Raw genomic sequence first — 12,246 nt, 5'->3', positions numbered from 1 at the left:
GTCTCCCGGATCCAAGGAAGGAATAATGGCCCCCAGGGTTACCATGCGAAACTTGAGCTTGAGTAGGTATCTGTTGAGCTCTCGGAGGTCTAGTATAGGTCGTAGACCTCCCTTCGCCTTGGGGATTAGGAAATATCGGGAATAAAATCCCCGGCCTCGCATGTCGGTCGGCACCTCCTCTATGGCACCCAAACTCAACAGAGTCTCGACCTCTTGTAAGAGGAATTGCTCGTGAGAGGGGTCCCTGAAGAGGGACGGGGAGGGCGGGTGGGAGGGAGGGGGCGAAACAAACTGAAGGCGGTAACCAAACTCCACCGTACGAAGCACCCAGTTGTCCGATGTCAGCTGGGACCACGCCGGGAGGAAGTGGGAAAGATGGTTGCAAAATAACGGGGAAGGATCCGGTGCATAGCCTGATGGGCCGTCCTCAGGCGTCCCATCAAAATCCTTGCTTAGGCCCTTGAGGGGCTTTGGAGGGCGCCTGGGACTGGTTACGCTGGCTGCCCGATGGTCTACGACAGTTCATCCTGCCTCTGCACCCACTATCAGGCCGTGACCTGGCCTGATTAAATTGCCGGTACGGTTGCTGCCGGAAGGACCTCCGCTGGGTAGCCGGTGTGTGCATACCCAGGGTGCGGATGGCGATTCGACCATCTTTGAGGGTCTGAATCCTCGAGTCCATTTTCTCGGAGAAGAGGCCCTTAGTGTCGAAAGGGAGGTCTTGCAGAGTATACTGGACCTCAGGCGGCAAGGTGGAGGCCTGCAGCCAGGAAATTCTCCACATGGTCACTCCCGAGGCCAAGGTTCTGACTCCTGAGTCTGCTGAGTCCAGAGAGGCCTGGATGGAGGACCGGGAGGCTTTCTTGCCCTCCTCAATAAGGGCTGAGAATTCCGGTCGGGAGGCCATTGGTAGCAGCTCCGTAAACTTGGAGAGTGAGACCAAGGCGTCGTAAGTATAACGACTGAGGAGAGCCAGTTGATTGGCAATCCGTAGCTGGAGGCCACCGGCCGAATAGACCTTCCGGCCCAACAGATCCATCCTCCGGGCCTCCTTTGATTTTGGCGCTGGAGCAGGTTGCCCATGGCGCTCCCTGTCATTCACGGACTGTACAACTAAGGAGTCCGGAGCTGGGTGCATGTACAGATACTCGTACGTGCTGGGGGGAACCAAGTATTTCCGTTCCACCCCTCGAGCGGTGGGCGGGATGGAAGCCGGCGACTGCCAGATCGTATTGGCATTCCGCTGTATGGTCCTAATGAAGGGCAAGGCCACCCGCAGCGGGGCCTCAGCTCCAATAACGCTGGTGACCGGGTCATCGTCCTCCGCAACCTCCTCGACCGGGAGGTTAATAGCCTGCGCCACCCGTCGAAGCAGGTCCTGGTGGGCCCGCAGGTCAATTGGTGGAGGACCTGATGTCGATGCCCCCGCCACCGCCTCATCCGGTGATGAAGACGAGGATAGGCCCTGGACCATGGCTTCCGGAGGCGGTTCGTCCACACATTGCGAAGCCTCCGCATGCGTGGGATTATCTCCCGCTACCGGTGGCGGTGGTTCCTCTCCCAAAGGTGATGGAGGAGGTCTGCTGACCGTGGCTTCCGGCACCCTGTGGACGGAAGCTCTGGGCTGCTGAGTGACGAGGACCCCTTGAGCCTCGTGATAGGCCCAGGGTGTCCAGAAGCCCCATTGTTGAGGTCCGTGGTCCTGGCCTTGGGGATCAGCGCGGAGATCACCACCGCTGCCCGCCTGGGAGGCGACTGAAGGTTGGCGGGAAGGCCACGGGGGGGCAGAGGCACTGAGAGACTGCGCCTCGGATGCTGCTGGTCTGTCCCTGGACGGTGCCGGGGAACGGTGCTGGTCGTCGCGGTGCCGGGAGCGAGAACGGGACCATCGACCGTGCCGGTGCCGGGAGGTCGACCGCGATCTCGAGTGGCGTCGTCGGGAGCGGCTGCGTGAAGACCGGTACCACGAACGGTACCGGGACCCGGACCTCCTACGGTACTGATGGTCGGGCGATCTGGACCGGGATCGTCTCCGGGAGTGCGACCGGTACCGCGATGTGGAGCGGTACCGGGACTGCGACAGGCGCCGAGAAGGAGAACGGTACCGGGATTGTGACCGGTGCCGGGATCTGGATCGTCGAGAAGGCGACCATCTCAGGGATCAGGACCTGGAACGCCTTCTATCCTGTCCGTCAGGGGAAGGCGGCCTCATGATGGCCGGTTTGCCCACTGACTGCACAGCCCGCACCGGCGGTGCTGGGGGCCGGAGGCACGGTGCCTCTGTAAGCTCTATGAGCTCTCTCGCCATCGAGAAACTCTCGGGCGTCGACCGGAGAGGCAGCTCGACCATCGTTTGCACCGGGGAGCATGGAGGTACCGGACTCAACGGCCCTGTCGGTGCCGGAGTCGACGGTACCGCGCATGGCCTATGCGCTGTCTTAGCCGGTGCCGATGGAGCTGGCACTAGCGGCTGGACGAGCGGTCCCGACGCAGGTGCCTTGACAGACTTCTGCTGTGGCTTGCGTTTCCCCGATGGCGAGAGGGAACGGTGCCGAGGCTTCGGTGCCGGCTGCTGCTTTTTGAGAGTCTCGGTACCGGACCGGTCGGGAACCGATGGGGCGCTCCGTGCCGAAGACGACTGCGGAGCCGTTGGTGTCGGCACCGCAGGGCTAAGTGCCGACTCCATTAAGAGCTGCTTTAATCTAAGGTCCCGCTCTTTCTTTGTTCGCGGCTTGAATGATTTACAAATAGGGCACTTATCTGCGCGATGGGCCTCTCCTAAGCAGCGCAGGCAGGAGTCGTGAGGGTCCCCAATCGGCATGGGCCGCTGGCAAGCCGAACAGGGCTTAAACCCCGGTGCCTTGGGCATGAGCCCGCACCGGTTCGGGAAAAGAGGGGTTCAGCCCCCCTAATTCCCCTTAATCTACTTAACAAACTAACTAAACTAACTATTTTAACTAACTATATACACTAAATACAATAAGAACCAGAGATAAGCTAGGGATGTGGAGGTCAAAGGAGCACTCCACTGTTCCAACAGCCATCACGGGCGGTAAGAAGGAACTGAGGAGCGGATGGGTCGGCTGGGGTATATATCTAGCGCTATAGCGGCACCACTCCAGGGGGCGCCCAGCCGACCCGCCGGAGTTGCTAGGGTAAAAATCTTCCGAAGAGCCGTGCACGCGCGGTGCACACACCTAACTGGAATGCATAGGAGCAATCACTCGAAGAAGAACTTGAGCTTCTTTACAAACTTGTTCAGACGCCGCAAATCCAGAATAGGTCTGAGGCCCGCTTTCACCTTGGGTATTAGGAAATACCGGGAGTAGAAACCCCTGCCCCTGAGTTCCTGAGGAACTTCCTCCACTGCCCCTACTACGAGGAGGGACTGCACTTCCTGAATTAGAAGTTGCTCGTGAGAAGGGTCCCTGAAGAGGGACGGGGAGCGGGGCTGGTGGGGCGGGAGGGAGGAGAACTGGATAGAATATCCCCTCTCTACCATGCGGAGCACCCAACTGTCCGATGTGATTCGGGACCAGGCACAATAGAAGAGGGACAGATGTGACGAAAAGGTAGGGTTGGTAGGATCCAGAGTCCTGACCGGTAGGTTGTTCCCAACCGCACCATCAAATTTGGGGTCTAGGCCCTGATGGGGGCTGCGGCTGGCCAGACGACTGGCCGGAGGGCTGTTGTTGCCTCCTTCTGCCGTTTCTGCTCCACATACACGAGGCGTTTGTGCGGTTTTGGGGCTGGTAAGGTCATGGGGCTGGCTGCGGCCTGAAATGCCTACATTGGGTGGCTGAGGTGTGTAAGCCCTGCAAGCGTAGGGTAGCCCTTGAGTCCTTTAGGCTATGGAGCTTCTTGTCCATCTTTTCGGAGAAGAGCATGGGCCCCTCGAAAGGGAGGTCCTGGATGGTCTGCTGGACCTCATGTGGAAGGCCTGAGACCTGAAGCCAGGCTCCCCGTCGCATAACCAGCCCGGTTGCCAGTGTGTGGGAGGCTGCGTCCGCCGCATCCAGGGTTGCTTGGAGGGATGCCAGGGAAATTAACTTCCCCTCCTCCACTATAGCCGAAAACTCACTCTGTGCTGGCGCCACAGGGGCGGTGTGGGGTGGGAACTGGGGCGACATCATGGCTGGCTTGCCCCTTGATTGGACCAGGGGTCGGGCCATGTTCTGTGGCTCCTTCCACCGGTGCGGGGAGGCCAGCACCAGGAGGCTTAAGTCAGAGGCTGCCTCGAACGCCTCCAGCATTGATGGAAAACGCACATCCTCATTGAGGTCCAGGGATCTCGACTGGTCCGGACTTGACCGCACCCCCACCGGGGCGGAAGTCGATGGAACCATGGGAGGTTGCGGTTGTGGCATGGCTTGTCCCACCGAACTCATGGACGCCACCAGCCTTTTAAGGTCCTGATGGGGTGATCGGCCCCTCAACGGCCTCTTTTTCTTTGCGGGCACTGGAGATGGTGATCAGTGCCTCACGGAGGCCGATTTTCTATGGCCCGTTTCTCCCCGGTGCCGGGACTTAGAAATCTTAGACTGGGCCTCCTGACTTGCTAGCGGTTCCGGGGTCGGGCAGCTCGGGGTCCAAGTGTGGCTGTAAGGCCGCCTCCATCAGGAACACTTTGAGTCTCTGCTCTCTGTTCTTAAGAGTTCTGGGATGGAATCCCCTGCAGATACTGCACCAGTCTCTTTGGTGGCTCTCTCCAAGGCACCTTAAGCAGGAAGCGTGCAGGTCACTCTTCGGCATAAACTTCCCACAGTCCTTGCAGAGTTTAAACCCTGGGGACCCGGGCATGCCCCAGCGGGGCGATGAGTACGTTGGGGGAAAACCTCCCAAACTATTAACTATCTAACACTAACTCTAAACTATGAGAGAGGGAACAATTATATACACTTAAACGGGACACTGCTATGCTTGCTGTAAGAGCGAGCAAAAGTTCCAGCTAGCCATCACCGGCGGTAAGAAGGAACTGAAGGGGTGGAGGGTCAGCAGACCCCTATATAGGGCGCCAAGGCTGACCCTACGGATGCTGCTAAGGGAAAATCTTCCGGCTGGCGTGCACGTGGTGCACACACACCTGCTTGGAATGGACATGAACAATCACCCGAAGAAGAATTAATGTTTCAAAAGACAGGAAACCAACTATGATGCCTTATAAATGAATAACCAGCAGACATTATTACTGCACCTCCCCCATTCTTTTCCTGCCCCTTCATCATTACTTTCAGTGGACCTTCTTCTTTCTCCTCCCTCTATCTTTTTGGTGTTCCCCAGGGATCTGTCCATGATTATCCCTTACATTCACTCAGAGTGGCCTCATCTACTTCCGTAGTCTTTCATCACTTCACTGCTGATAACACTCAGATATGCCTGCCCATTCCTGACCCCTCTCCATTTGCTATGGCTTGTATATCATCTTTCTGGACATCCTCTTGGGAAAAACTGAACTGCTCTCTTTTCTCCAATCCCTCTTCAGTGTCTTTGAGAAACCACCCTCTCCACTGGGGAAGAACCTCAATTCTGGGACCCACAAAGCCATGCATGCGCTGAATATGGATTGAACAAGTTCCAGAGAAATTTGAAAAACGTTGTGGTTTTGCTTGAAAAAATTGTCTTTGAGCTTGGACAAACAGACCTTTTTAAGTACAAACACTTCAAAATGAGCTGTGAGCACTTGCTCCTGGCTACCATACCAACTTCCTTCACTCTGAAGCATAAACCTTTGGCTGTTCTAAAATCATCATTCTGTTTTTCAGATGACTAAATAGGCATTTTAGAAGAAAAACAAAGTTTTCATATGTTTTAAAACTTCAAAATTAACCACAGGCATTCTAGAATGCTATATACAGCTGTAGTGTAATTGGTCCTATGGGACAGAGTAAAATCCTAAGGTGCTTTTCCCACCAGTCTCTCACAGCACTCTCAGATCCATGCAAAACTTGGTAGGAGTGAAGGTAGAGCTTGAATTATGCTGTGCTTTTGTCACTTTGTCTCTCCTCTTCTCCCTATCTAGTATTCTAATGCTTATTAATCTATCTCTGGTATATCTAATCATTTTCATGTATACAGTTATTACAGTGATGTTGTAGCTGTGTTGGTCCCAAGATATTAGAGAGACAGGTGGGTGAGGTAATATCTTTTATTGGACCAACTTCGTTTGGGGAGAGAGAGACAAGTTTTCGAAAGATATTACCTCACCCTCTTGTCTCTCTAATCATTTTCATGTTGTTTTCAAAAAGATTTAATCCTCATCTCAATTACAGTTTAGAAATAAAAGCATAAAAAGTCCGAGTAGACAGACAGACAGACAGACAAACCCTTTTCTCAATAAATACCAACCATTTCATCTCTTCATTTTCTCTGCTGTACCTCTTTTCAATATGTTTTCAGGTATTTTCAAACTTTAGATTCTCAAATATCATATTCACATTCTACCCTCAGTTACACGTACTCAACACAATGGAAGTCAATAGAGTTACAAGAGCGAAACATGAGGGTAGATGCTGCATGAATCATAGAATAATGAAAGTACACATTGTAACGTGCTCATTCATGAGAAAATAAATTAATCTCGGTATGAATTTCAAAAGCACTGTATATTAGCCACTATAATGCAAATACATGGAATGCAACAAAACTGTGATAACTAATTAATTCATAATAATTAAGGTATCTCTTTTTAAATTTTAAATACCAAGCAAATGTATTTATGCTGTATCTACTATGTGTGGCTACATTATATCCTGAATTTAACCCACAGCAAAGTCTCTCATCTCATGCTGGACTCAGTATGATCCAGAACAAGATCCTTAAAGTCCACTAGAAGCAATTTTAGCAGGTGAGCCAAATGGAAGTCTCCCAATGAGCAATCCAGGAGTAACTGTGCTAAACCTGTTTCTCTGGAAGTCTCTTTTGCATATCTTACAGTCCACATTATGGGCAAATCAGCTGAAATGTGTTATTCTACAAATGCAGTTGTTTTCCCTTACAGAAGCAAAAAAACCATTTAGGAGCCAATAGAAAAAAATCTACTTTATCCTTCCCTAACTTAGAAATGTCTAAACTGCTTTATTCAAACTTTGTAAAAATACAAACAAAGGAAACAAAAAAACCCCAAACCATTGTTCCTAGCCTAAGAACTTGAATGCCAAGTCTCCTCCTGGAGTTATTTTCTATGGCCATATAATAAGCCATTCAAAAAAGGAATTTCTAAGGAAAATAGACACACAAAAGACCTATGCAATAATTACAGTGTAACAATAATACAAATAACAGTTTCAAACATACAATTCAAAACTCTATTTCATAGAAAATATTTGCAACGCAAAGTAAAAACAGTGAAAAAATACTTTGATCAGGCATACTCTAGATTGCATCCTCAATGTTTTTTGTCTGAAAGACACAAAGTTTTGAATTATTTCCTTACCTACTGGCCATATTCCATTCAAGCGCTGGGTTTTGAGAATTTCTTTCACTCTCTGTCAGCACACCTCCTTTACTATTGTCCTTCTCTGGTTTCAGCTGATCCCACTGCGCAGTACCAATGTTGATAGACTGCAGATCTATTTGGTATTGTCTGTCTTCAACCTCTGATCCAGGGTCTCGAAGAATTCCCAAATTCAGTGCTCTCCTATAATGATACAAAGATTTTTGCGAGTTAAAGAGAGAAAGTTGCCACTCTGTTCAGTGCTATAAATATGGTCTAAATACTGACGATCATCATCAGGAAAATTACTATTAACCTCAATGGGTATTTTCCCACAACAAGTTAGGAGGGCTCAATTCTGCCACTCTTATGTTCAGGAGTATCGTATCATAGGCGGAGCCATTGAAGTCAATGGGAAGTCATTCCGTTGACTTCAATGCACTTTGGATTGGGCCTGTATGAGAAGCCCCACTGAAAACAGTAGAAATAAGGAAAAATTAAATGTGAGTAAGGATGGCAGAATCAAGCTCTCAGTAAGGACTTCAGGATATGACCCTATAGCAAGACGATATATTAAGTGTATACTTAATTACTTAAACTTTTAGAAGACTATACAGAACTAGAAGCTTATAAAAAAGGGAAGCTGGTATTTTCCAAGGAGTTCAAAGTAGTAAGGTACCCAAATCCTATGGAAAGTCTTAGGTGCTTAACTTCCTTAGGCCCCTTTGAAAATTCCAGACAGAGTGTTTTGCAAATATACTATCGAAGTCACCCAAAAGTGTTCTGCAACCAGAATGCAGTAGAGTACTATAAGAAATTCCACTATGAGCTAATCTGTTCAAGTTTAGCACATCCATGAAAGAATAAAAGTAGTAAGGACATTTCAAAATGTATTTTGTTAATTTATTTTGACACATTTAGTTTTAACCATTCACAGCACTCGCTAATAAGTCCCTAAAGGTACAAGTAAAATTTCCATAATATGCCTTCTTGTGTAAAAATAATTTAATCATAGTAAGATTTCATTAAAATGTTTTGTTATTAAAAGTTTGCTGACAAATGAGGAAACAAAGAGTAACATTTTGAGCAAATTATTTAATGTGTGGCTAATGCAAGGTTCTGCAGCGTTGTTTTTTTCAGTTTATTATTCAATACTTTAAATACATGTAAAGAAACCCATGTTCAGCAACACATTCCAGAGTTTTCTGGACCAGAGGAGGTAGCTGAGACAATTATGAAGGCAATACAGTAATCCTCTGATAATAATTGTACCACGAATTGTCTTCAGACTTCTGCTAAAGATCAGTGGAGAATCTTTAGAGGAATCAGCTGGCCCACTCTATCTTGAAACTATACAGAGTAATGGAAGCTGTTCATTTAATAATGTAATAAAAAAAAAAAACTGAATTTAATATAATTTTTAAAATACAAAAGAAAATAAAAATAATCGGATATTCATATTCCTTCATTTTAAAGGCAAAAGGCCAATTGCCAATTGTAATCTCTTCTCCTCAATTTACCTTTTACATATTTTTTTTGGGAGTTTCCATTCACATAGTTTCTTATTCTTCTATAACTAAAAAATCAAAAAAAAAATATATATAAAGTGTTAAGTTAAAGAAACACAAGTTTTACACACACGTGAAAACGTGTAGTATCAATGATATGTCATGAATGGTCATAGGGCCTATTGTTTTGAACAAATCATTCGTGTTTATGCAATGCAGTGGCACTGTGCAGTAGTCCTATATTTTTCTTTCTTCAAAAAGTAAAGTAAGTATACTACATACTATGTTGCCAGAGATAATATATATTGATCTTTAAAACTCTTCTCAACTCACTCTTCTCTCTCCTCTCCTCTCTATAAACAACTATGACTAAATTATTTGTTGCAAGGCACAGTTTTCAGAGCATATTACAATGATTCATATTACAAATTACCATTACCAATTGACATTGGGAAATTGACATTAACAATTGTTTGATTAATTTTATTTTTTAAAATAATAAAATAAAAAAGGGAAAAATTAGCCAAAAAGCAAAAGCAAAAGACACAGATGTGTTTAGTGTGTTGTGTTAAATATAAATACAACATATGGTAATTTAGTTTACTGGCATAGTGAAATCCTTCTTCTCTCCTCCTCTGCAATCCAAGTCCAAAAAGCAAATTTTTCAATCATTATTTTTACCGCCAGAGACACCAGATAAAAAACATTTGCGCTCTGTATTTCCAACCAGGAGGTTAAAAGAAATGAAAAATGCAAAAAGGAGCAAAGAGGAAGTACAGTACAATATGGTGTTTTAATTATCTTTCATTTATACACATTTAGAGACAGATTTAAACAAAAATAAATTATTTCACACACATTTTTCTGCTTTTGCTACTGCTTTCTATTTTTAGAGGACTATTAAGCAACACACTTGTGCTTTAGCTAAAGTTCATCTTTATTACTTCACATCTGAAAGATTCTATGCAACTGCAAGCAAATTTAATGAAGATTTGACATGCTTGGGCTAAAGGCCATTTTTATTTCGATTGTCCTTCATTCCAAAACACTCACTAGATAAATTAGATGCATAAGTGAGAAAACAGAGTAGAAAGAACACAAGGCAACATCTGAAGGAAGTTTGATACTAAAAGGGGTTCTCTGCAAAAATCATGTCCCCTGAACGCCTCATATAGGATCAGAATATATTTATTTTCTTGCTTTCCAAATTGCTTCCCTAGCTTATTATTATAAAGTGAGAAAACCTTAGGATTAGACCATGCCTGTGCTGCAGAGGGGAAAACAGGAAGGAGGATGTAGAAAACTTTCTCCCTTTTGCAGTGCAAGCAGGAGGACAGGATCTTTTCCCAACACTTAAGAAAGCAGAAGGAAAAGGAATTCAAGATGTGGTCTGTCGATTAGGTAGCATGTTCAGCCCCTCAATCGGAGGCAGTTGGTATCATACAACTGCTAAGAGTGCAGTTACTTCTTTTCAGAGAAGGAGTAAACTACACCCAGCATTGCATCTCCCAAGTTTGTGCTGCACAATCATTCCGGGCCAACAGGATTATTGGAGCAATAGATGCATTCTGAAAGTGTCCCTGCGACTCCTCATTGTGCTGGCCAAGGTGAATTTGGCCCTTATTTTGTGTTATGACTAGATTTACTTATCTCAATATACATTAAAATTAACTAACTTCCTGGCATTTATCTCCTGGTGCAATGAACAGGCATGACTACTATTCATAGAGTCAAACAAGCTAGAGATAGAAAAGACCCATTGGACAACCAGTCCGTTCCACCGTCAATACAAAATTGTTCCCATACTGCCTTTTTTCTAGCATTTCATTTAATTCAGTTTTAAAAGTCTTAAGCAATGATGTTTGTACCACTTCCCATAGGAGACTATTCCACACCCTAATATATCTCACTATCATACTGATACTCAAGCTACATTTTCTCTGTCTTAATTGCATCCTATTACTCCTAGCAATACCCCATGTAACAACCTAAATAATTCCTTTCTATCCTTCACATGTGCACCTTTGAAATATTAGTAGATTCTTATGTTTCTGCAACCCTCCCAATTTTCCCACCTCTTAACCATTCCATACAAATGCCGTTCTTTTAAAACTCAGTTCTCACACTGTAAATCAATCCTTCCAGCCTCTACTTTTGTTACTTTTCTCTGAACCCCTCCAGATGATTAATAACTTTCTGTTAAGGTGGGGCCCAGAGGCATATATAATATCCCAGATGTGTTCAGACCAGAACTACAATATAAAACACTGCATGCTCACCCTATTTCATGGCATGGTGCCTCCGGGTATGCAGCCCTAATTTTGTTTGTTTTTTTGTTATCATATTACACTGTAAACTAACTTTCTGTCCACTATCATCATCTTGAGAGGTGTCTCAGTATTTCAGCTTTCTAGGCACTTCCTTCTCAATGAGTATGTATGCTCGGGGTTATTCTTCCCCAGGGTTGCTAGCTTGTATTGCTTTGCATGATGGGTTATTTAAGCACTCTTTTCAAAGCATATATGCACAGTTCTCCATTCTTGTAGCTGAGAAAGCCTAATCTGCCTATGCAAAGAATGAGTCCAAATTGCTTTTGCAAACCACTTATGAAAATAAGTCATGCAAATGATGTGAGTTGAGATACCCAACCTTTGCTACAACTAAAACAATACAACCACATAAGGTGTACTTTCAAGGACTTTTATAAAAGAATCAGAAGAACTAACACATCAATGGCTGGTTACATTTTGCTAATGACTGATTATCAATCTGAAAGTGAATTGCGTTAGTTTATACTAAGAGGAAAAAAATAGCTTCTAATTTTTCCAACTAATTGTATACATATATATTTATAAATAAAAACTCATGGGTTTCTCTGTCAATTATTTACATGAATAACACCCTGATTTTATTCAGTATACTTCCTGAATGGACCAGATAAGTTAAAATGTATTACAATTGACTTTGTCTTGAATATACATGGTTCCAAATTCTATGAACTTTGCACCCTTTTTTCGTTTTGCTGCTTTTGAAACCCTTCTAGCAACTGAAATCAGGAAAAAGAGTAAGCCAAGATTCATAAGACTTCCGTACCCCTAGCATAAAACCTGCTTCACCAGCTGAAATGCAATGTAGGAGTTATAATTGTCATTGTTTTGCCCTTCCGAAAATAACTCCACCATCCCATTTGAACTGTTCAGCTGGTGGTGTAGGAGGATAAACTAAAGCCTATGATAGTTGGTCAATAATACAGTAAAATCATAAGAAACCAAAGAAGACCTTAAGCATGTAACAGGAAACATAGAT

The 12,246-nt window shown here is 45.4% G+C and overlaps 1 protein-coding gene across 21 annotated transcripts in view; it reads right to left on the bottom strand.

The window, feature by feature from the left end:
- VPS13B (vacuolar protein sorting 13 homolog B) overlaps positions 1-12,246 on the bottom strand; it is a 917,098-nt gene that overhangs the window by 278,395 nt on the left and 626,457 nt on the right. For all 21 annotated transcript variants that reach the window (XR_005593500.1, XM_039522053.1, XM_039522058.1 and 18 more), the window contains one exon: positions 7,433-7,636. Coding sequence is in view for 20 of the 21 variants with exons in the window: in XM_039522053.1 (XP_039377987.1) it covers positions 7,433-7,636 (204 nt within the window). In the remaining variant the exon portion in view is untranslated. The remainder of the gene's footprint in view (positions 1-7,432; positions 7,637-12,246) is intronic.

This window comes from Mauremys reevesii, linkage group 2 (genome assembly GCF_016161935.1).
Source record: "Mauremys reevesii isolate NIE-2019 linkage group 2, ASM1616193v1, whole genome shotgun sequence".
NCBI lineage: Eukaryota > Metazoa > Chordata > Testudines > Geoemydidae > Mauremys > Mauremys reevesii.
The sequence above is the reverse complement of the archived record's forward strand: the minus strand, read 5'-3'. Positions and strand labels throughout refer to the sequence as shown.